At 32.1% G+C, this 25,840-nt stretch overlaps 2 protein-coding genes and 1 long non-coding RNA gene across 7 annotated transcripts in view; all 3 read right to left on the bottom strand.

Moving 5' to 3' along the window:
- Nucleotides 1–396: 396 nt before the first annotated feature.
- Nucleotides 397–2,451, bottom strand: LOC130452989 (ubiquitin-conjugating enzyme E2 J2-like). The gene is made up of 4 exons (XM_056792557.1): nt 2,072–2,451; nt 1,750–1,984; nt 963–1,100; nt 397–885 (listed from the first exon to the last, which is right to left on the bottom strand). The coding sequence occupies exons 1-4, from the start codon at nt 2,185–2,187 to the stop codon at nt 700–702; spliced, it is 675 nt and encodes a 224-aa protein (XP_056648535.1). The 5' UTR covers nt 2,188–2,451; the 3' UTR covers nt 397–699.
- Nucleotides 2,452–2,792: 341 nt separating this feature from the next.
- LOC130453319 (uncharacterized) lies at nt 2,793–3,569 on the bottom strand. 2 transcript variants are annotated; one of them, XR_008911036.1, is made up of 2 exons: nt 3,506–3,569; nt 2,793–3,172 (listed from the first exon to the last, which is right to left on the bottom strand). It is a non-coding gene; the product is annotated as an uncharacterized LOC130453319 (long non-coding RNA). The 2 variants fall into 2 exon arrangements; XR_008911035.1 differs by having other exon boundaries at nt 3,413–3,537.
- Nucleotides 3,570–7,011: 3,442 nt separating this feature from the next.
- LOC130452813 (pleckstrin homology domain-containing family G member 5) overlaps nt 7,012–25,840 on the bottom strand; it is a 363,306-nt gene continuing 344,477 nt past the window's right edge. For all 4 annotated transcript variants that reach the window (XM_056792270.1, XM_056792271.1, XM_056792272.1 and 1 more), the window contains 2 exons: nt 22,206–22,315; nt 7,012–19,515 (listed from right to left, as the gene is read on the bottom strand). In XM_056792270.1, coding sequence (XP_056648248.1) covers nt 19,423–19,515; nt 22,206–22,315 — 203 coding nt within the window. In that variant the 3' untranslated portion in view covers nt 7,012–19,422. The remainder of the gene's footprint in view (nt 19,516–22,205; nt 22,316–25,840) is intronic.

Below are 25,840 nucleotides of genomic sequence, written 5' to 3'. Positions count from 1 at the left end.
GATCAGAACCAAATAATAGTCATTTTTTCTTCCTCTTTTTTTATAACCACCTCTTGGAAATCTTCACTTGAAAGGAATATGATTTTTCCTTCTCATATGTCATGATTTTTATGCATACAGTTGTGAGTAACTAATTGTAATAGTGAAACTTGGCGCCTCACACAGAATCTCTTAATACTAATGATATGGCACTATAAAATCGTGCAAAATCATCTTAACATTGGATGGAAAATGTCAATTTTAAATTTTTTTGGGATATGGTGCTATTGAGATAGAAGTGAGATATGTTTATATAATGTGTAAATAATTTATTGTTTACCATCCTGAAACAAAAGACAGATTTGGGATTAATCACATGACTTTTTCTGAAAAAGAGAATGGAATGGATGAGAAATATGAGACTAGAATTTTTGTTTATTGGATAGAATCATTAGCGAATAACAAAAAAATTAAAAACATAGTGAAGTGGGAAATTCAATGTATAACTGCTGCAACTATACATCAATTACTGAATACTAAATTTTATAAATTGATGTTTATTAGTGTTAGACACTTGAATAAGTATTATAAATTGATGTTTATTAGTGTTAAACACTTGAATAAGTATAATAAATAATAATACTTGGGTATTTCGCTTCACAGCATAAAAACTTTGTTTTGAGTTCAAACAAAAATATGAAACAATTATATAATTGACAGTCATTCTGCTTCTGATGCTGTTGTTTTCATAACATATTTAACAGTAAAGGCGAAAGCTGCAAATCCAATAATGACACATAAATTTGTTATACATGATTGGAAACTACTGGGTTGATCAGTGATTTGGGAATTATTTTGATTTTCTACGTTAACAGCTTGTGTTGCATTTCTCACAGCCAGGTCCGCCTAAAACAACATTCATAATATTAACTGCTTTTTTGCTTAGGAAAAAATTTGATACTGAAAAATACTCGTTTACATACTTGCATAGATGCTACTGTCTCTGGAAATAAATCAGAAAAAGTTTTGTTTCTTAAATTGAACTCCAACGATTGGTATGCAAATTGTCTCTTGTCGTAATCAGTTGTTTCAATACTGCCTAGCGTTGGACTTTTTTCAAGCTAAAAAATACAAGTGAAAATACATTTTAAGTTTATGTATGCCTTCTACGAGGATGGTCCCAGAAGTACCTGGCGCAATAAAGAAAACAAAAATGTTTGAAAAAATATTTTTATTTTCAATATAATCTTCTTTTAGCTCTATACACTTTTTGCAGCGATATTCAATAAATTACTTCATAAGAAATTTAAATAAAAGTGCAGGTCGAAAGAAATAAAAGTCTTCAGAAATTCTAATTATGTGAATTTACTTAGTACTAATTACCTAATATTATTAAAAATTGAAGATATTTTTCTTTTTTTCATTTGAAATTATTTGTTAAAGAGCTCTTCTCACTAAAGTGTCTGGCCACTAGTGCTCTTATCTTACAATAGTTTTTATTCTTATTTAAATTGAATACACATTGAAATATAATAAGATGTCTTAGTGAAATAACCAAATTTTACTTTTTTAGTCTATCATTCACCAAACTATTTATTTGTGATATTTAACTACGATGTAGAAATTTCTCAAAGCTTTAAACATCGACGTCAAAGTCTGACTACCAAATAGAAGAAAAAAATAACAATTGAGTAAATTGGATTATCTTAATTCAATTATAATTAAACAGTTAACTGAACAATCTGGAATAAATCGTACTAATATACGCACCATAAAGCTTAACAATCCAGTTAAAATTGTGGAGACACTCCACGCCGGATTCCAAGTATCTGGATGGAAATCAGAAATGCTTAGACAAAGTTTTTTATTAGTTTTGAATCTTCCATTAGGTGTTATCATATATATTGACGGAGGTTTAAAGGGAAATTCTCTTGGAAATACTAGCTTTCCATGATAATAACCTCCCTCATATGGAGACTTCTCTGGTCCACAAACAACGTAATGCCTGAAAATAATAAACATATGAACTTTTCATAGCATTCTATTCCAGTCATAAAAGCTAAGATACTGTTTAATTTAAATGTATAAATACCATTCTAATATGTTTGTTGGAAGGGGCTCAGCAGTTATATAAGGTACAGGATCTCTTTTTAACCTCAAGTAATCTTGTTTCAATCTGGCAGTTGCACTATTTGGCTTCTTCGACATTTCTGAATTTTTGTTTAATATTGTCCAATTATAGGTAAAAAAGAACTACCTTGTAAATTACGTGTTATGTTTTTCGGGAAGAGAAAGTTTATCTATAAATTCGAGTTAAGATTAAAAATGATTTTAAATAATATACAACTACTCTTTTATATTAGTAGGTTATATAAAATTGTGCGAAATTTATATTAATAGCTAATCAAATATTTTTAATAGTTGAAACCAAAATTATAACCAATACATGACATCTGACAGGAAGACATTGACAATATACTTGCTGAAAAAGTATCGATATATCGATGTATCGATATTTTTAACTGATATTATAATATTAATCCGATGTATCGAGCTATCGATAAAACCATTATCAAAAACGATACATTCTTTTTTAGTTTGATACTGTCGTCGCTAGAATATAAAACCGTAAAAGAAAGAAAAAATAACTTTATTGTCTATGACTGTTAAGTATTATGTTTTGTTTATGTTCCATATATAGCAAAAAAAACCCGGCTTCGCCCGGGAGTTGATATGAGATGACGTGGTAGAGTCGAAATAAAAAAATAAACTATGACCTAAAAAGTAAAAAAAAAAGTTTATTGAAAACGTTTTCTCATTATTTACAATACTTGTTTATAAACAACATTTTTCATTTTATTGTCCGGAGTATATATACATGGCAAACTGGCAAACGTACGTTATTCATTTTTCCAATAACAACGTATTTATGATTGTAATATTTTTTCGTCGGTTCGTAGTGGAATGCTTCCTTTGTTAGATTATCTTATAAAATTCTCGACTCTTCAGTACTTTTAAATGCTGTTCTTTCTTCGCTTCTTCTGCTTCTCAGGTTACTCATTCTGGTCCGTTGATTCTGTAAACGTGCTTCGTGCTCTTATTCCGTTTCATTTCTTCGAGATTCTTTTTGTTTCCGCCGTTTCGCTGCAGAACTGGCCAAATCTCCTCCTCTCTTACGTCTGGGCATTGTATTCTATAAAATATAAATTAAATAAACATTTTATAGATAATTATTTTGTAACGGAAACGTGGGGTATGTTGAGACAAAAAAATATATTTAACCTTCAAGCGGTCGAGCGATATTTTGTTTACGGCCAAAAGTATATAGAAGGCATCAATTCGACGCCGCGCGACTTTTTGAAGGTTAAGAAAATTACAATTTAAAGAAAAAAAAAACCATTAGAATTAATTAAACACTATTAAAAATACTCACATTTGAAATTTCACAATAAAAACCCACAAATAACTTTTTTCTATTTCGTTTCAAAATCGAGAGTTAATTAAACACACTATTAAAAATACTCACACGTGATACTTCTAAATAAAGGCTCACAGATAACTTCTCTTCTTTTCGTTTTGAAATCGCTCGTTTCGCTGTTCATATTAAACTAACTCTGGTGAGCGACACCGGGCTCTTATATATTCAGAGAGCTAGGCTCTAGAATATTCGAGAAAATTTGAAAATATTTTCTCTCTCACACCTTCTAGAGTATTCTGGTCATTATCGTCCGCCATAATAAAAGGTTCTATAGCGGTAGCATTTGTAGTAAAAGCGCGAAATTAAAAAACCTAAATTTTTTAATGTTTTGAGAACTAATTTGGATAACTAAAATTATGTCGCTTTAACTCCAAAATATAAGTTAGCTAATGACGTATAAATACACAAAATTCAATAACTTTATTATAGCAACAAATTAAATTTAAGACTTTATTGAAATTGGAATTTTAAATTTCGCGCCACTACTACACATGGTACTATTGCTCGCAACGCTTTTGGAAATGCAACCCAAACAATCGTTGTCCTGAATGAAGTTCAAATATTCGATAACAGATGGCGCCACTATACTTAATTTCCAAGTTGTAGGGTTGGAAAGTTCCTTATATCTTTAGAAACACGCCCTTTAGATTAAAACGGGAACTTTCTAGCTTCTGTAGCGGTAGCGTATGTAGTAAAGGCGCGAAATTTAAAAACCTAAATTTTTAAATATTTTGAGAACTAATTTGGATAACTAAAATTATGTCGCTTTAACTCCAAAATATACGTTAAATAATGACGTATAAATACACAAAATTTAACAACTTTATTATAGTAACAAATGAAATTTAAGATTTTATTGAAATTGGAATTTTAAATTTCGCGCCACTACTACACATGCTGAAATGGCTTACAACTATGGAGACTATATACTATGACTATTGGAGTGTATAGTCTCCATAGTTGTCTTGACGAAGTTCAAATATTCGATAACAGATGGCGCCACTGGACTTAATTTCCAAGTTGAAGGATCGGAAAGTCCCTTATACCTTTAAAAACATGCCCTTTAGATTAAAACGGGAACTTTCTTGTTCAAGGAGGGATAAAGGGCTATCACACCACATAAGTCCCTTTATCGTGTCGGGACTCCTTTTTAAGTTTTATCGGCACGCACATTTTATCGACTTAGTTTTATTATAGTGATATCGGTGTTTTAATAACCTCAATCTCGTGAATTGTTTACTTTTTGATGATAATGTGACTTACAACTTGTGTGGTTAAAATTATAAAAATGGTGACAATACAACAAATTTATCATCACACTTGTTCACCTATATCTTCAACTTCAGCTAGTTTATCAAACATTTCTCATTTCTTTCCATAAAAATGGAGAGTATGGAAACCAGTTGACCCACCAATATTTGGTTGGGTGGTACACGACCTTGAGCAACTTTGGTCATGGGCGCATCCCTCTCGACAAGCTTCGTATGTGGTCGGCTCCGACCGTGTGAAACGCTGTCGGCTGACGCGAGTACTTTAGTAGTGAGTAGGAAGTCATCGATAACATGCGTGGAGCAATGGAGCACGAACCCCGAATTTTTATTCCTGTATGGCGGTTTACCATGCTTGTTGGACATCAAAGCGGATAGATACAAAGATAAAAATTAAAAAAAAGCTTCGGTGATCTTAAGGGACAAGCTCAAAGAGCTTAACGTCGACACCAACATAGCGGAGACTAAGCGGCTTTTAAGCGAGAGTACAAAAAGGTGGGTTTGGCATTCTTAGTAAATTGAAAAAGTCTTTAGGATCAAGAATACTTAAAATATTGATATGGTTCGAATCAATTCGTTTTTATAGCTACTGTTTCATCTCTATCCTTTTTTTTCATTGTATCTCTTCTTTATTTAGACATAAAAACGTTAACGCCAAACCGATCTTCTGTCGCTTAGAAAGGCGATTCTTCGACGTAATAATCTGAAATACATTTTTACAGCGAAAGTATGCAAAAAACAACGGGATATTTTTTATTTTTGTACAAAACATTCACTATTTATTTTATTCCTAAGATATTTTGAAAAATAATAATTTATGAGCGATACGCCATCTTACGGTTTATATTCCAAATATACTGTTACGAGTTCGAACTATGACTAACGAATTTAATATTTCTATTCGATAACAGATGGCGTATGCTGATTTACAACAATAAGAAAGACATTTTTAATCATTTACTGTCTCAAATTATTTTTTCATTTAATTTCACTGTCAATTAATCAATTTGACTTAACCTCGTATATACCTAGATTGAATTTCATATTTTTTTTATTATTTCAATAAAACAGTCAACCTGATTTTTCCACTAATTTGATTTGGTGTCATGAATAGGGTTTCTCGAGTCCTTGTTATTAATACGAATTTATGGTTGAGGGAAACGGATATCAACGCCTTTATAACCGTTCCGCACGTATTAAATCGTGATTTAGCATCTCGGTTTCATAATTAAAAATCCATATTCACGAAGAGGATGTCATACGTAAGGGGACCCATATACTTTTTTCAAAACCTGTAAGAGTTATTAAAAAAATTTATTACAAAAGTTCTTTGTATTTAATTTTTAGATTATTGACTTTTGGATTATACAGGTTGTCTCAAGTCTTCAGCATCGATATCAACTTTGGAATTTCAAATGGAAGACCCTATATTTTATTGCGTTTTTTGATTTAGTGATGAAAATAAGGGTAAATTTCATGAGACCGACGTATTTGATTTCTGCACGGCTTAGAACATATTTCAGGTTATTTGAATTTTTATTGAAAAATCGTTATATTTGGAAAACTCCGCAAAATGAAAATGAGGCTACTTGACATCATATGCAAAATTATTTTTTTAACACAAAACTTTTTTTATTGATTGAATTTTCGTGATTTTCGACTCTAGTAATAATGGGTGGTTTTTTTAATGTATGAGTTTCGAATTTTTTAATAAAAATTTAACAACACATATTTTTTAAATAGCACACCCTGTATCTTATAACTTCAATAGAAGGCGCATAGAAATAAGAATCATTTTATATGTCCTAAACCGATATATAATGGTCGTGGAATTCTAAACTAAACTAAATCAAAAATCGCTATAAAATATAGGGTGTTCCATTTAAAATTCTAATTTGCTGTCTATACTGAAGAATTGGGACAACCTGTATAATCCACAAGTCAATTATCTAAAAATTCCTTCAAATACAAAGAACTTCTGTAATTAGAGTTTGTTGATAACTCTTACAGGTTTTGAGAAAAGTATATGGGTCACTTTATGTTTGACACCCTGTACGTCCACCGTCTACGAATGTCGGAGGGAAAAGACAAGTTGAGTTAACTACTCAACCGTGTAGAACGAAGCAATAAACGCCTTTAATTATATAGGTATAGCATAACTACCGTTATCTAACGAAAAAAAATGTAAGCTAACTATTTGAAAGCAATAAAAGCTCTAGTAACGTCGATAGAGCAAATGAACCATCTCGTGGAAACAACGGGAAGTGGATACAAAAAGACAAAGGATAATCATCATAAAGGCTTTATTCATCAATCTCAATAATAATAAATATAACAAATATTGTACATTGTTACTACGTTAAAAATAAATATATTATTCTAAAATCAATCGAAATAAAACTTGTATTTTTCTTGGAACAAAAAATAATTATTGAACGGTTTGTTCAAAAAATTAACATAAACACAATACATGGTACAAGGTAAAATTGCTATTGAAGGAATATAGGTCAGTTAATGGGTCGTAACAATCGATGATATTTTCACAAGGTAACGTCACTTACAAAATTAAAATGTCATTACAAAGATCAAAAATTGTTTGTGTTTACTAACTGTATACATATTTTTCGTATGTCTTAATCATTTTTAACCCTTTCACTCCCAATGGGTCATATACGTCCCGCCACATATTCAAAAATTACTAGAGGGAAATTGAGACGTGCTAAACTGAATCGAATAAGTCCCGCTGGTAGTTTACAACCGTATCTACGAATAAACATATATTAAAAATAGAGTAGACGAAGTTCTCAAATATTATCAATTTTCTGATTATTTGAGTGATTTGTTGCTACAATTGTTTTCAAATAATGTCCAGGTAAGAAATAAAGTATATCCAGAAATAAAATCGCCACCTGTTAGCTGCAAACTCCATTCACTTGGTCACTAGAAAATGATAATTTTGTTTTGGGACATATACGTCCCATTGGTTATGTTTTTTGGGATCTTTTTGTCCCATTGGTAATTTTGAATTTATTTTTTGTAGAAAAAGGAAACTGAGTCAGGCTGAATTACAGTATATGGTTGAACATTTGTCTGATATTGAGGACCCTTATGAACAGCGGTTCAGTATTTGAACCTGACGAGTCAGAAGATAATGGGGAGTCGGATGTGTCTACAGAATATCCAGGAGGAAATCATCTTGGATCTGCTGCTGAGAATTCAGGAGGAGAATCTGAAAACAATGAAGAAGTATAGAATATTAGTTCAGATAATGAGGTACAAACTGTCTCCCCACTTGTTTCTTCGGACACTTGGAAGAAACTACACACGCAATTCACTCCAAAAAAGAATGTCCCTAGTGCTAAACCATGCAGCATTCTGGCTGATCTGAGCAGTGGATCAACTGAGCTTGATGTATTTCTCAAGATGTTTCCAAGAAGTCTTTTTTTATGGATTGCACAACAAACCAATGGAAGATTGAATATGCTCAATAAAGATAAAAAGCAAAAGGCTGTTCTAACCGATCAGCACGAGATAATGATTGTACTGGGATGCTACTTCATTATGTCTTACAATAGGGTTCCAACATTCCAACATTATTGGTCTAATAATTCTTCAATTGGAAACACTGCAATCAAACAGGCCATATCCAGAAATAGGTTCCAACTTTTGTCCTCAAAGATGTACTTCAACCATCCTGAAAAAAACGAGAACGCAACTAAACTGTACTACATGAAACCAGTGGTTGATTGTTTGAAAGAAATATTTTAAAAAGCAAGGAGTGAGAGCACTTTCCAAAGTATTGATGAAGCCAAGGATAAGTTCAAGGACAGGAGTTCTCTGAAACAATACCTCCCTTTGAAACCTACAAAGCGAGGAATAAATATGGGAACGCTGTGATTCCAAAATTTCCAAAATCCAAATAAAAATTGGTTGTGAATAAAATTATAATGAATACCATTGGTTTAAATATGTCCCGCACAAAGTTTCCATTAGGATCTATGTGTCCCGACTACCCCCTAACTACCCTCTTGAAATAAAAAATAAATTAACAATTTTTCCATATCATTTGAGCGTTGAATAGCCCATTAAGCTGTTGAGTACCAATTACTCGCAAAAAAACAATTGGGAGCGAAAGGGTAAAATTCCAATAGCAATTTAAGTTCTCGTAAATACATTCTCCGATTCAGGAACTGATACTTCTCATTTACAACTTTAACTTTTGTTAATTGTGAGGTTTGTTCTAAGTAGCTGCACTGGAACTGTACTGAACTGGACCTGTGCAGGCTAGTTCAGGAGTGTATAGAATTAATTCGATCGGTTACAAAGAACGAAATAGTGCAGAATAATGGAAAGAGCAATGAGCATTTAATGATTGTTGTATTTGAGGTTATTTGACGTGATTCAGGCCTTGTAGTATTAAAATAATGGAAAACGGTTTAGTACTTTTTAATCTTTTACATTCGTCCGATGACGAAGATGTAGTTCCACCGTTTCCAGATTATATTTATTGCCCTATTGCTGATTCTAGACCCATTGCAAGCAGTACAGTGAACTGGGCGAACTAGTTCTCTTGCAATGCTACTAAAAACAGCGAGTCTAGCGGTGGTTCTGCTGCAAAGAACGAGTTATTGTACACTTCCTAAACTAGTTCTGCCAGTTCAGCTACCAAGAACAAACCTGTGATCAAATACATGAACGAACGACTAAAATAATGGCAATAAACAAAGTTGATGTAAAAGAACAAAGAAATCGAAAAGTATTTTATGTAACATATATTAGCTAAGATTGAGAAAAAATTGAGGAAGAATCAAGTAAAATTGCAGTCAAACAGAAAAAAAAACAAATGAGTATGTATGAAGGGAAGGAAAAGACTTATAAAACCTACATAAAGGAAATATTATGGATAAAGTACAATGGTAATGAACTGCTTTAACGATTATATACCTGCATGAAATTACATGCAATCCCTTGCAAGATCAAAATATTAATGCCGCTTGATATGGTGCAAGGAATTGCATGCAATTCTTGCAAGGTCATATAGCATAAGTGAATATTGACATTATGCAAGTCTCTTGTTGCAATATAGCTGCCACTAACAAAAATTCCATAAGTAAAATAAACAAATAAGTAAGTAACGAAGTGAAAAAATGATAAATGGATCAATGTCAATAATTATATCTGCTGCTGCCTTGGAAATGAAACCTGAAGGACATGTTGGTTGCTAAGCCAAAAGTAACTAGATTATTTCCTAGAATTTCAGCTTGCACGTAATAAAAATGACACCAAACTTATGATGTTGCAAGTGAGAGAGAGAGATCTAAGTTTCTTACCATTGCATCATGTTTGCCACTAATCGAAATTCCAAAAGTAACAGTAAACAATTTCCTAACCTCAAACTTTTTTTAATATTTTGTGGACATTTTCAAAATGAAAATAACAAAGCTAAGTAAAGTAAACAAGAAAAAATGTGGTAATTGCATCACTGACAATAATTATATCTGTTGCTGCCTTGCTTGTGGAGTCTGATGAAAAGAAAATAGCAGCTTGGGGATGGTAGGTCCGGCGCTGGCTAGATAGAAAAAGGGGAAACATGAGTTCAGCTATAGAATTATACGTAAAAACATACAGAAATTAGTTGAGAAAATGTACCAAAACTACAAAAGTATTAGGCTTTTAAAATAATATCAACTATAGAGTACCTGGCGAGTAAAGCAAAACACATAGGGGAATACCAATGTGTCTTCACGTAAGGTAAACCCACAATAGATGCAAAACACACAATTGAACAGATCGTGGAAAAAACACAACACCAGATTGATATGGAAATGCTGTTCCAACTAGCTTTTAATTAATGGATTGAAACTATGGAGGAGAAAAAATATGGTAAGATATAAATAAAATAGAAATGATGAGATATGGGAAGTAATTCAACAAAGGAACAATAATTAAAATAGAAAAATATGAGTTTGTGAATGTACAAAATATGTAGGAAGAAATGGATTCAAAAAGTTTATCATGCATCATCAAGAATTATATGAAACGGAGCGTTGGGATATCACTAACAATGATGAAGAAGTAGAATAAAATTGTGAAAAACAAGAAAAACTTGTTCCGATACCTTTCAATCCTGTTTATACAAAGGGGTTGGAGAGAATTTTTATCAGTGTGCGTTTTAAATTGGTTTATAAATCCAATAATACAATTGTTGGCTAATCCTAAGGATAAAATACCAAATTTAGAAAAAAGTAATATATATGAAATTAGCTGTGGGGGTTGTGACGCGAGGTATATTGGGCAGACCAAGAGATCCGTTATTGTCCGGTTTAAAGAGTACGTAGCTCATATGAAATATGGACGGACCCAAAAAACGATCATGCTGCCAGTCATAATCATTGTTGGATGCATTTGAAAGAATTCAAATTGCTATATGTAAGAAAAGCTTAAATAAGGACAAAGGGCCAATTTCTTACAGCCCACTCTATAGTTTAGTAGTCAAGGAATGAATGTGAAGATTCCCACCAAGGAGGTTTTTCCACTGGAATTAATTTTCGCGGGAGAAGGTTTATTGATGGGAAAATTCAGCATAAAGCAGATAAGTCAAGTTATTAGGTTTTAGTTTACCTTCAGTCTCCGAAGACGATTACTTGGTTATCAAAACGCGCGTCAGACAGTGTAATTGTTGGTGTAGTGGTAGTGTAAACAGTGTGTTCATTAACAGACTGGGGTAGACAAAAGATCAATAGGTCTCAGTGTTAGCGAGGTATATTCACGGCCTTTACGCCATACCTAATCTAATCTAATATCCTACAGAAGATTTGGTAAGTAAATTTTTCTATAGTTTCTGATTAATGTAAGTCTATGCTAGTCGAAGCGTTTGGAGTTGTTTCTGATTCGGAAATGTATTTGTCAGAAATTTATAGTCATTTAAATGTTTAATATGATTTTTAAGAGAACTATATATACACACACCAGTGACATTCTTGAGCCCATCTAGTAAAATAATACAAAATCCATATTTTTTAACAGAAATAAACATTGATATGTTTTATAATGTTGCAAACAATATCGTCTGCTTTTATTAGTTGCGCGTTTATTAAAATTTTTTACATGAATTTAAATTCTATAAGGAAGCCAATTATTCTTATGAATGGAAAAGTGGCTGGTCTATCAATTTTGATATAACGAGTATTACGGAATTACGTGATATACCCAGATCATCATCTATTCATTAATTAGAGTAAGACACTGAAAATGTGAGTAGGAGACAGACTGTCGAACGTCTAAGCTATCCCCGCCACATTTTGTATGAACTTATGGAAGATTTAGGAACGATCATTTCGTGAAAGACTTGCTACTACCAATTTTGGATTTGGAAGCTTAGTTTAAACTTAATTGGCAACACCGATTAGCGAGTGTAGCGCGATTAATGTTTACTAACTACTAAGTTGTTTCTTTTCAGAAAGAGACTGAAATATAGGGGATGAAAACTACTTATCTATACAGGGTGTCTCACGACGAGTTAAAACTCATAGTAAAATCATGAAAATTTCTGTGTTTGGGTTTTCAGATACTATCTTTTTAACTAAAATATTTTCAAAGAAATTTTGGTATACTTTTGTTTGAAAACATTTCTCGAAAAATATATACTTTTTGAGTTATTAATTTTTTTGTAAAATATTTGACAGTTGCAGACCCTTATAAATTATCTTTTTAGGAGGATCCCCTTAAAGATATGAAAATGGTTTCGGTTTAGTTGCTTTTAGCGAGTTAAGACGTATTTGAAACTATTTTTGAAAATTTTCCATTTTATACAGGGTGTGTATAAGAAGTGTTCAAAGTTCAGCTTCATAAATATCAAGTTTCTTTATTTTTTTGAATAGAACAACCCGTTTTTTTCTATTTTAATGCGTTTAGAGGTAAAAAATAAGGTAAATTTATGTATACTTTCTTATATCTACACCTTACCTTTATCCAGATATTAAATGTTTTCTGTAAATTGCAGGTGTGGTCTAAATTTTATATTTTGACCCGTTGATACAAGTACTGAGAAATAAAGAGAAAATTATTTTTCTTTATTTTGTCAAGGTGTGTAAAAAACACAAATCAAATAGTATTCACTAATCCTATTCCAACTTTTAGTCGTTTCCGAGGTATCTGAGGTTTATTATTGTATTTTTTAACAAGTTTTAATTTTTTATGTATACTTTTAGTAGGCTTTGTAATAAATGACACTTATTCAACTGTCAAAACTCAATTGTTGATACTTTCGAAAATCGTTAAAATGGCTCGTTCTCAATTTAATCACGAATATATAAAATTTAGTCCACATCTGCATCTCTAATAATTTACAGAAAACATTAAATATCTGGAAAGGGTAAGGTTTAGTTATAGGAAATAATACATGAATTTGCCTTATTTTTTACTTATGAATACATTAAAATAGAAAAAACTGGGTGGTTCTATTTAATAAAAATTAAGAAACTTGATATTTATGAATTTAAATTTTGAACACTATTCATACACACCCTGTATAAAATGAAAAACTTTTCAGCACAGATCCAAATACGTCTGATCTTTCTAAAAGCAACCCAATAGAAATCATTTTCATATCTCTAAGGGCATCCTCGTAAAAAAATAATTTATAAGTGTCTACAGTGGTAAAATTTTTTACATAACTCAAAAAGTATAAATATTTTTCGAGAAATGTTTTCAAACAAAAGTATACTAAAATTTGACGTAGATTTCAAAAATGTATTTATATATAGGGTGATCTATTTAAAATAACAAAGTTAAGGTCAACTCTCGCTAGTATCGGTAATCGTATATCTTTGAAAATATTTTAGTTAAAAGTTCCGAAAACCCAAAAGTAGAAATTTTCATGATTTTACTATAAGTATTTTGCCATATACAGATAGTTTTAACTTGTCGTGAGATACCCTGTATACTACGGTCGTTCTCAGGAAGTAACTATCTTGAATATATCATGAGACCAATTACTCAACTTTGGAATAAATTTTTTTTTATTATGTTCAACTACACTGGTCCAAAACTAGTTTGGTTGGCAGACCCACCAGTAGTTAAAACAGTTGAAGAAGAATGGAAAACTGATCCTCAATATCTATTCCTATTCCAATATTATTTCTTTAATGCTATAGTGAGTTAATTTCACTATTTCACTAGAGTAAAGGAAACCTTTCTTGAGCTACAAGTTTTGAAAATTCCAACTTTCTATGAAATATATGTTTGGTACCAAATTTTGTATTTCATGTTTTTCCCTTTCATTATAACACTAAAAAATATGAACGAAACGTATGAGCAACATTAAAATATAGCGAGAAAGTTCACAAAATTAATTTAGAAATTTTTTTTATTCCATTATAGAAAATTTGGAAGCTCCAAGAGTTTTACCGGCGTGTGTATATTTCCTCTACTTCTATAATTACAATTTTGGTAATAAAAGTCAAGTAGTCAATAACTTTGATGAAATGTCTGCAAATATTGAAAATTAATACCAATTATTACGAACTGACGGTAAACTTTTCATACCCTACTACCATTTATTTCATCCACACACACACATATACACATAAGAATTAACAAAAATTTGTGTGATCCTGGGGAAGATCACAAAATATAACACAAATTTTCTTTCCCAGACTCACCCAAATCGTTTCTAAGTAAGAAAAAAGCAAACTAGAGTCGCTATACGACTCGAATATTTTATAAAAATTGAAATATTAGGCCTGATAGAGTTTTGATTAGGTACAATATTGCTCAGGTTTATTTTGGAATGTATTTGGAATGTCCAGCTGCCATTTTTTTATTTGGCAAAAATATTCTTAAAACTACGACCATTTTGGAGGAATGAACAATAATTAGAATTGTGTATTATACTGAATGTCCCATTTAAATCACGCAATTTTGAAGTATATAGATAAAATTTATGCACAATGATTGGTTATAATTTTTGAATAATCATTTGTACCAGAGCTGTTTTTTTTACTAAGCCTGTTGGTGACTATAATTCCTTAGTTCGTGGTTATGCTGCAACGAGACGCTACATTACTGACTATCCCTTTTTACGAAAAGTTGTATAAGCTTCGCTGTCAGAGTTTAAAAAGTTGATTGATTCTTAATTGAATTGGGCGCTTCTGATTTTCTAGATTCTCAGAGGTTTTCGAGCACTGAATAACCCTAGCAACTCTTAATAAAATTCCGGGCACGGTTTTTCGACATTTGGAAACTTATAATTCAAAAAAATTTTGAAACGCAAATAACTCGAAAACGAAGAGCCAATTTACGTTCCAGACACCCATGAAAACTGCTCTAATTCTTGGAAAACTACTTCGTTTTCAAAAAATCAAAATGCATCATGATGGTTCAGATCTCTATTTTCTACTCGGGTAAGTTAGCATAATTTTCGACTTGGAAAATTTTCGAAAATCCCGCGAGATGAAGAGGTATATTGGCCACATAAGTACTTGAAACTTCAATGGATGTTTCATCACTCGCTATATAAATAAGCAAATCCAACGAAAGATTTGTCGTTGGTGTGAACTAACTTTTAAAAATCGCGATCCTGAAAACTATCTTCGATCTCGGTTGATTATTATTTCAATAATCACATACTTCCAAATAGTTTCTCTTTCACAAAAATGTGGATACTCATTTTGAAGCTTGAAATCTCAGCTCAGTTTATACAAAAACGTTATCAGGATGATTTATCTTTATCCCTACAATTTTTAAATGCATAGAAAGTTTAAAATGTTCCGTTTTCCCGAAAATATATCCTTAAATATACAAGGGTAAGTTCATTCGAAAATGTTAAGTTGTGTTTGTGAAAACACGTTACACGATTACGAGTCGTGACATTGCATTAAGATATTTGGTTTAAGAGTACGTAACCTTTCTTATCGTCTCTTTCCCATAGTAATCTTGCCACCTGAAGAGATGATCACCGACAACTACGCGCGTTCTAAGACGACGTGTTTAGAAGTAAACAGATGCCGAGTCCGTACTGCATTACTGTAGTGTCTGAACAGTGGTTTTTACGTAAATAAGCAAGATTTTTGACTATTTTTGATCGTTCATACCCATTTTATAATTGAAATTTTGAGGTAGGAAAAAATTGAAACCTTTTTATTACTCAATGTTTTTGTTCCGGCAGTTTGTGTAAAAATCCTCAATGTTTTCGAGTTATCCGCAATTCATAATGTTTTTGAGTGTATAAACCCATTTTAAGGTGAAAATCTTAGGTGGTTAGGAACAAATACCAGAGATACTTTTTTGTACTCTATATTTTTTGTTACGGCAGTTTTCTCGAATTCCTCATAGTTTTCGAGTTAATTACGTTTCAAGTCGAAAATCCGTAATTTTGTTAAGAGCTGCTAGACTTATTCAGTATTCCAAAACCTCCCAGAATCTAGAAAATCAAAACCGCTCAATTTGATTTAAGGCTTTAGCTCAAAATCGTCCAATTTGCCTGTACTATATTTTGTCTTGAAGATATTCATCGCTGGATAACAAAAATATACGTAAACTGGTAGTAAAGTCCGAAAATGGATTCGTTTGTCTGAACATCTATGATGAAGAACTCTCAATTCGACTGTTTGTAATCACTGATGTTTTGAAATATGTTGTCAGCGGCTTTTTCAATGCAATTTCAAATGCCACCTTGAAGGAAATCGCTTTAGTGTTAAACGTTAAAATAAAAGTAAGTGTCAACTTTTGGCTGTTCGAGCAGGAGGGTTTCCAAAATGTAGTTCTTTTATATGGACAAAAGTATTCAAAGATCTTTCTAAAAAAACTATTGTTGTTATTTTTTTAACGAACTTTACTTAAGAAGCACTCGTATGATTTGTTGGAAATCACTCATATGAGATTATCTGCATGGTCTGTCGAATCTGGTATTTTAAGAAGCGTTACTATTTGTTACTGTTATTGTAGAGGAAAAATGGAAATAAACGTTGATAATAAAAAAAAATAAATACATAAAGAATTAAGATGGAGGTTCCTCAAGAAATCTAAAGGAGGCAAGATACAAGGGGTGTAGATTAAGTAACCGACTTCCTTTTCAGCGTTTTGATACAGCCCTGCAGAGGAAAATTTTTCTTAAATCGTTGCCATTTTTAAAATAAACTATATTCTACTCAAAAATTCCCTATTTCTGCTAATGGAATAACTGAACCAGCTTCTCACTCTCTTTTGCGTTCTATACGGCAATACTGGAAGCAAACGACTTGATGGGGCGCCAAGTGGAAATGCAATTGATATTAAGTACGAGTTTCACCTTGACCTAGTCCGTAGGTTTTACTTACTCATTATTTTAATGTAACTGTGTTTTAAAGTGACATGAATTTTGCGAAATGATATGCTATCAGTTTTAGACTTGGATTCATTGCAACAGAAACTCTTAGGAAATTTTAATAGACCTACGAAGACTAGGTTTTTAACAGGTTTAAGGCGATTGAAAGAGGACATGAATTAATCGGAGTTGAACCTCGCAGCGAATGTCTTTTAACGAAATTGTCGACAGAATCCGGAAACTTCTTGATAATTTGGGATGAGAAACATCTCAATATCAATCAAGATTCCTTTTATATAGCTTATCAACCTTTTTATTCACCTGAAGAATTCCTTTTCTCTAAATTGAGAACTCATTGGAAAGAACATCGTTTCGAGACATTAGAAACCGTGCAAATGTTTGTTACTGAACATTTGAGAACTATTATAGTTCCAGCATTGCTATGAAACGCGGAAAAATGAGTCATAATTTTCCACGAACATCTGAAATATAAGTCTACTCATAAATGAAGTATAGCTTTCACTTCCATTCATATGTGGCACTGCCTTTTTTTTGGAGACGTTAATATGGGTATCGTAATGAGTGTCAGATACTGATCAGGTGGACCCTGTTGCCCCTAGACGACACGTCAAAAATATCACGTTAATTGTTAGATTTTTGCGAAGCGCCGCGTTATAGCTCACTTAGGACAACGAGTAGTGTGAATATGAAGGGTGGTAAAACAGAAAATAATTGAAAAAAATTGAGAAATTGTTAATTGGGAATATTGTATAAGATCATGTCTTCATATTCCACAATATGAAACATTTTTGTTCATTCCTTCCAAAGAATTTATATTTTAGACCATAAACATTTTAATATTAAACGATTTTTTGATATTGTGGTTTGGTCCACCGTTGGAGGTATGAAGTAAATTCATGGTAACATATTTACGAATATTACGAATCAGTATTTATTGCTGAAATTTATATATGATTAACTTTTAAAAAACTCAATTTTATTATATAAAAGAACAAACAAATACCTAAAGCTCAGATTTTTGTGGACTATGTTTAATTTTTGACATATACATAGTCGCTGCTTTCCATTTACATCAAAACATTATTCTCATTTTTGATAACTCAGTATCAAGTTAATTAGATCACAAAATACAGTAGTTTTGTATTCAATTCAATTCCAGTTGACTGACTGACTAACTAAACGATGCCCCAGATAAACTGACCGAGTTGAGAGTTAAACACTTGCAGTTGAGGAGTACAAAATATCCGGTGATAGATTAGCACCCCCATGAAATCCTACGAAAAAATGGGCGGATCAAGTTAACGAAAACCTACGGAACGAATGCCTGGCAGACATCACATAGAAAGAAGCGACAAACGATAAAATGGCGTGGCGAGATTTTTGTGATAGCGGCCAGACGTCTCATTTTATTACAAACTGGATCTTCTAAGACCTTCGATCTATAAGTAAGTTCATACTGGTGTTCCTTGTTTTCAATGGTTGCGATGTTACATCAACATCCTTTGGAGAATGCAAAATAAGTCCCCCGGGACTATCCAATGAGTGGATGAAGGCTTTGCTGTTGAGGGGATTTTCCCCATACAGAAAACAAAAAAAATCATATAAAAAATATTTGGGTTCTTAAAAAATTAACAAAAACAAGATAAAACATTAACAAATCGAACTTAATTGGTACATAAGGTATGTAATGAAGAGCAGCAATCATATCAAAACTGCTCACACATAGAGGTGTGCCAATCTGAAATTGACTTCAAAGACCATATTTGTCTAAGAATAAAGATCGGAATATTATATTTTTACAAAATGTAAGGTTGTAGACAATCAAAAATCTGACTAAATATTACACAATAAATAAACACTAGTTTAGACAGTGTGACTTTTTTTATATCATCCTATAAATTTTTATGGATATGTCAAACTAACTTCTTTAACTCCAAGTGTTTCTCTTCAACCAAATCCCCAGTAACAAGCTTTTTCGTAAATTACGAGAAATGATTTTTATTTGTTACAAGATACCTTCCGAAAAACCAAAATATTCGATTTTTATAAAAAACTTCAACAAATTATTTTTTTAATCTCAAGTTGACTCGTTTGTTTGTTGGTGCTGTAGAGATGTAGAGGTAGGATGACGAATAAAATAATACCGAATAGATTTTTCAACGTAATTAACAATAAATTCTAGTTTTGCTAGAAAATTTTTAAAATTTCCAATTAACACAAATTTACTATACAATCCGTATATAAACCCAAGCTGTCATTTTGAAAATATTTTTCTATAATATTCTGTCTATAATATTCCGTAGTTCAACTAATATACAAACTATAAGATAGAAGATCACTATACAAGACACAACAGGATTTATTATTGTATGCTAGGTCTGGTCCTCGTTGGGTGGTCTCTGTTCTTGACTTGTACAATTCCAGGATAGTCGCTTGTGTATACTGGCGTCCCGATTATCATTTTTCTAAAATCAAATAATCATTTAGTATAAAACAAATAACTGCGATATATACTAATCTTATTAAACCTCGAATTTATCTTTTTAAGCTGCAAATTGATTAAGTAGATGCTTTAGGTATCTGCAAATAAAGGTAGTGTCCCAAGTTTAAATGTGGTGGACAGTCGTGTACAGACGAACATGTAAGTCTCCACACTGAAATTATGGAGTGTAGAGAAGGAGGAATATCTCTGGGTTAAAAAATGTGAGCTGATTTTTGATGGGTAAATAGGTGGCGCTGATTATAGAGGATATTCGCTTGAATTTTACGGGCTGATTTAAAAATAACTGTATAGTAATGCTTTAAATAATGGACCGTGATAATGAAATTAGTAGTATTAAAATAATGAAACGATTAACAAAACAGAATCTCATTAAATTAACTTTATTATTTAGCTATTTATTTGGTTTAGATAATACATATATTCTAATATGAAAAAAAAGTAGAATCATGTAACAATAATGAAATAGTATAAAAAAACATTTTGGTTGATTAAAATAAAATATTAAAGTTTATCCGTAACTAATATAATAATTATAGCGATATAATTAGATCAATAAAAATAATAGAATATTAAAAAAATATTTCGGTTCATAAAAATAAAATATTGAACTTCATTAGCAACTAATATAATAGTTATAGTCATATAATGGTATTCCAAAGAGACTTGCTTGTTTTATATTTTGAGATGAACGAATTCCACGATCTTTTAAAGAACCACTTATACATCCAGAAATACAACAAGTTTTCACCATGATTTTTTGTATTCTTTTTTTACTATTTTTTTAATATTCTTAAACGTTGTTTAATTCTTTTCATCACCTACATAATATTCTGTTTTCGTTATTTTATAGAATCTGAATATAGTTTCAGATATAGTAAGTGTTTAACTTCAGATCTCAATCCCATAGTACAATTAACGCCACGTATTACCCCTACAGAATTCAGACCATATTTTAAACGTAGCGTCCATAAGAGATGTTCCTCCTTCTCTACACTCCATAACTGAAATGTTTCGAGCTGCAATACAGAGGTGGGGCTATTAGGGTCTATATTATGAAAGTTTTGTTCGACCGGACGTTATTAAACCGCCCATTGAAAATTCACCGATGGTTAACAAAGGTTCCGTATTATAACACATTTGCAACCATTCGCTGGCCAACCGGAGCTTTTTGCTTAAAAATTTGCGTTGGCTGCACTGAGGGTTCAATTTTAACCAATCAAATCTGAGAATTGTCATTTGACGGGGAGATTATATCAGTCAAAAGTTTCCTCGTGTAGCTTAAATATTACATAAATTTAAAAAGATGAATTGCAAAGGAAAAAGAGCAATCAGAGTATCAGATGATTCATCATCACTACTATCTTTCCAAAGAAGTCTGTTTCGTTAATTTTTTCGTTGCTTAGTCTTATAGGCAATTGAAGTTCCTTATTATGAAATATTTTATTTGAAAACATTGCATTTTTTGTTTAACATTGAGTTAATTAATTTTTGCCTCCCAAATTTATTTCTAAAGTTTCTATCCTTAAATGGATGTTGAGTGAACGATTATAAACAACCTGTACCGATTTCTCTCTTTTAAATTAAGTCCACTTGGCAGTTTAATACAGATCTCTCGGGGATATGATTAACTCAAAATTGAAAAATTGGAGTATCGAGCCATCATCAAGTACCTGTATTTAGAAGGGTCAAGAGGTAAGAAGATTTACGAAGATATGCTTAATACCCTTGGTGATCAATGTCCTTTGTATGCGATCTTGAAAAATTGGACTGCAAGCTTCAATAGAGGTAAATTTTCCATTGAAGATGATGACCGATCGGGAAGGTCAGTTTCTGTGTCAGTCTCCGAAAAAATATCATGAGAAAAATTGCTGCAGAATGGATCCCCAAATGTTTGAATGTTGACCAAAAGCGTGCAAGGGTAGAAGCATCGCGTTTGATCTGTGCTCAATTTGAAAACGATGTAGACTTCTTAAACTGAATTCTTACTATGGATGAGACTTGGGCACATTTCTACGATCCAGAAACAAAGCAACAATCGATGGAGTGGTGACACTCTGGTTCTCCAAGACCTAAGAAGTTTCGTGTCCAAAAATCTACTGGAAAAGTTCTTGTTTCAGTTTGGAAAAAATTGAAGAGAAAAAACTTGGAAAGCTATCCAAATGTGTTTTATTTTTGCAGGACAACGCCACTGCACACAAATCTCATGTTTCCATGCAAAAAATTCGTGATTTAGGGTTTGAATAACTAGAACACCTCTCTTATTCACCACATTTGGCTCTGTTCAACTATCATCTCTTTCCTCAACTTAAAAAAATTTAAAAGGAGGAGGTAATAAAATCTTTGGAGGTGTGGTTTGCAGAGCAAGAAGAAACCTGTTTTTTTGAAAGGTCTAGAGACGTTGCAGATTCGCTGTAATGATTGTAACCAATTAAGAGGAAAATATGTTGAGTAATAAAATATTTTGACATTGAAATTTTGTTTGGTTCTATAGAAGTCTAAGAATTTTCCAATATATCCTCGTATATCATATTTATCATAAAAACTTAATCTACAAAAATCAATAATTTTGCTTAAACAATTGGGGATCTGATAGTGATAAGATAATAAGAATAATAAATTATGTTATATACTCGAATTTGAAAAATATATTACCTTTATGTCATCCACAATTCCAGCAGTATGATATCTATAGCTTCTTTTCATCGCTTGACGATGTTGTCCTCTACTAAAAGCTTCACAATTTTCTTCTTGTTGGGAGACACCTACATAAATAGTACAGTGTTGATATGAAGAATATAAAACAAATTATGTAAGAATGAAGAGAAAAAAGTATGAGAAGCATGGGGTGCTAAAGCTCTAGTGCTATACTAAGTGGATCACTAGACAGCAGAGTATTGGAATGTCCGTCTAAAAAAGCAAAGTTGATGAAACATGTGAACATTTTTATCATTTTTGTCATATTGAAATTTTGAATCTTAGAAATTGATGCCATATACGCGGTCAGGATGGACGTAAGTCTTCTGAAGCATACATAGAGGAGAAAGATCCCCCCAAGAAGCGTTTAGTGTACCCACTTCATTCTAGTCGCTAAGAACAGTTCAATCTTGAATTTTAGACGGTACTAGATATGAATATGAGATTATACATTTTTTTCAATTGCGCGAATGTGATCAAATATACTTCTAAACTGAATTTGAAGGTTTTTTTCCTAATGATGGGTATGACCTCCTCTTGCCCTAATAACATCTCTCATACGACTAGGCATAGATCTAATCAAGTTAGTTGTTGTTTCTAACCTAACCATTTTGCTTCTACTGTAACAATAAGTTCTGAGATCGAGTTTGGGGTAGGAAATCTAGCTCTAATTTTTCTTTTTAGCTCATTCCATAAATGTTCTATCGGATTTATGCCACTCCATAACCAGCAAACCCACTTCTGCATTATAATCTTGCAAAATTTTGGCGATGCTTAAAGGTAAATTCGTCTCCAATGTAGTCGACGTATGAATTACTAAAATCTCCTCTATATATCAGCTGTTAAATCTCTTCTTCCGTGAACACGGTCGCCCCTAAGAATATGAACACTTTATTATTTCGTGCTTCTATAGAAATTGCACATCAGATGATGCAGGAATCACCTCCATCAGCACTCCACTCTGCAACCCAACAATCTTCAAATCGCTCTCGTGGTCTTCGATATTTCCTTCTTCGGTTGCTACCATGGAGGTATATTTTGAGAGCAGAACAGATTCCAATTGTTCCCACTTCAAATTCAAATGATCCTGTGCAAAACGCAGGCGTACTTGCCAATGAGCTGGAATAAGTTTTGAACCAATTGCAGATGTTTTATTTTCCTGCACTCTTCGTCTTACTGTTCACTGATATTTCTTAATGTTGTTGACAAATCAGAGCAGTTATCTCGAACGGTTGTAAATCGCCTTCTGCCTGTTCCAGGTCGCCTATGAAAGTATCCAGTCTCCTCATAACGCTGACACATTAAGGCATATTGCATACAGCATATTTTTTTTGATCTGATGATTGATTAGGTTAAAGTGAAACGTTTATAGAGGGCCGATTTCTATTCACCAATGCGAGTTGATGAGCTGATATCTCGCGTATTTCTCGACAGAACTGTCGTTTGTTAAAGTTGTTCGATTTTTTTCATTCACAAACCAAAATAAATGTAATTTCTAACGATCAATAAAATATCATTAAGAAGGTAAAGAATTATGAACAAAAAAATTGTTATTTAATGTCAACAATAGAAAGCATGAAGTGTTATAAGATTTAACGAGTAGAGTTGAAGATATAAATTGGGACACACCAGCCTTTTTATTAAATAGCGAGGAAGTTCATTAGTAATTGTAAAAACGTTCATCAGTTTCTATCAACATATTTCGGGTATATTAAAAAAACTAGTATTTCCAAAACTCTAGTACATAAAATACATTCAAAATACAACTCACAATGAAATTACTGAAATTACGTTGGCTCAGAGTTGTCTTCTTCTAGTGACGGAAGTGAGAAACGAAATGAAGAAAAATGAACATCAGACTTTACCAATTATATATACAACTTACAAATTTAACTACTTCTTAACTAGAATATGGAAAACATTACAAGATACGAACTATTATATTTCATTTTTACTTTTATACAAAATAGAAAAATATGAATCAGACTAACTTTCACGCTATTCATGAAAAATCTAGCCAAATCATATCACACAAAAATTCAAGTAACATGTGTCTCATTGCAATTTAATGTCTATGAATATACTATAAAGAAATCTGTGATAATTATTATATTTAATAGTATTTAGCAAATATATCATGGATTTCGAAAAATGTAAACACAGGCTGTTCAACCCCAGGCCCGCGGGCCACACTGTGGAATTTTAATTGGCTATTATTTGAAGAAATCAGAGAATATGGAGAGTTTCAACTGTATTGTTCTGTGCAATGGCTTTCAAGGGGCAGCATGTTGAAACATTTCTTCAACTTGCGAGAACAGGTGTCGCAATTTTTAGAGCAGAAAGTGGCTTTACCATTCGAAGTTCATTTACTGAAGAATACATCCTGATTGAGTGATCTTGCATTTCTTGTTGACATTACGAATTGCCTCAATATTTTGAAAATCAAATTACAGGGTAAAGAGTGTTAATTTCCGACTATGTTTAATTTGATAAGCGGATTCAAAGCAAAATTGAATCTCTTTTCAATTAGCTCTCTTCCCCACATTTAAACATTAGAAAGAGGAGCTCAATATTGTTTATGTTAATTACTCTACTAATCTAAAATTAAATGCTTATCACTGTCATTTTAGAAGAGATTTCAAGATTTAGAGAGTAAAAAACAAAATGTAGAAAATTTTTAAATCCTTTCATAATAAGTTTAGCTGAAATAGTTAGTTATCCTGCCAATATTCAATTAGAACTGCAAAATCATGATACGTTGAAAAACCTTTTTGCTAACAAATTGTCTTCGAAAGCACAAAATTCTTCAGAAGATTTTGCAGGTTTTTGGAAATTGGTACCACGCAGCCTTAACTGAGCATCGTATTTGTGACTTGTTGTTACTATCAACGTCGGATTTGTCGTAAATTATTAAAAGACAACAATGGCAGAAATCACATTGATTGTATAAACAAATTACCCTAGATTTAAGTTCAATTTTGTTTCTCTATTTAGAATTTATGATAAGATACAATTTGTTCCTAATTAACAATGATTCAATTTTATTTTCTTAATAATTAAGTTTTTATTGCTCTTGTCCTGAGAGTAATTGAAACAGGAAATGTGAGTGGCCTGTCGTTAACGACTGAATCCACCGTTTGGCCCGACTCTTCAAAAGGTTGAGCAGCCTTGATGTAAACGATTAAAATTACACGAGCCGTCAAAATTTCTGCTCACCATCATTAATACTGGATTGGATCTAATGTTCTTTTAGGGGAACCCAGAAATAAACAGAATAGCATTGCCGTTACCGAATCTTTTGTAGTACGCGAATTAAGGTATGAAAACGCGCTGGTCGGGAGGGGAAAATGAACCATGGCGCATTCTCTTTGTTTATGAGCACAACTAATACGTTTATAGATTTGACAGTAGGTAACACTAGGGGCTATGGTTAGCCACAGAACAGCATTGACATAATATAGAGTTTGCGTGGATGATCTGGAGTTGATGCCTACCAACAACAACATGTTAATCTCATTTCTCGTTTTATTCACATACAAAAATATTTTGATATATGAAATGGGTGTGTGAAAGTGTTTAGTACATTGTGGTGA

Source organism: Diorhabda sublineata, chromosome 2, assembly GCF_026230105.1.
Source record: "Diorhabda sublineata isolate icDioSubl1.1 chromosome 2, icDioSubl1.1, whole genome shotgun sequence".
Taxonomy (NCBI): Eukaryota; Metazoa; Arthropoda; class Insecta; order Coleoptera; family Chrysomelidae; genus Diorhabda; species Diorhabda sublineata.
This window is presented reverse-complemented; position numbering and strand designations above follow the sequence as displayed.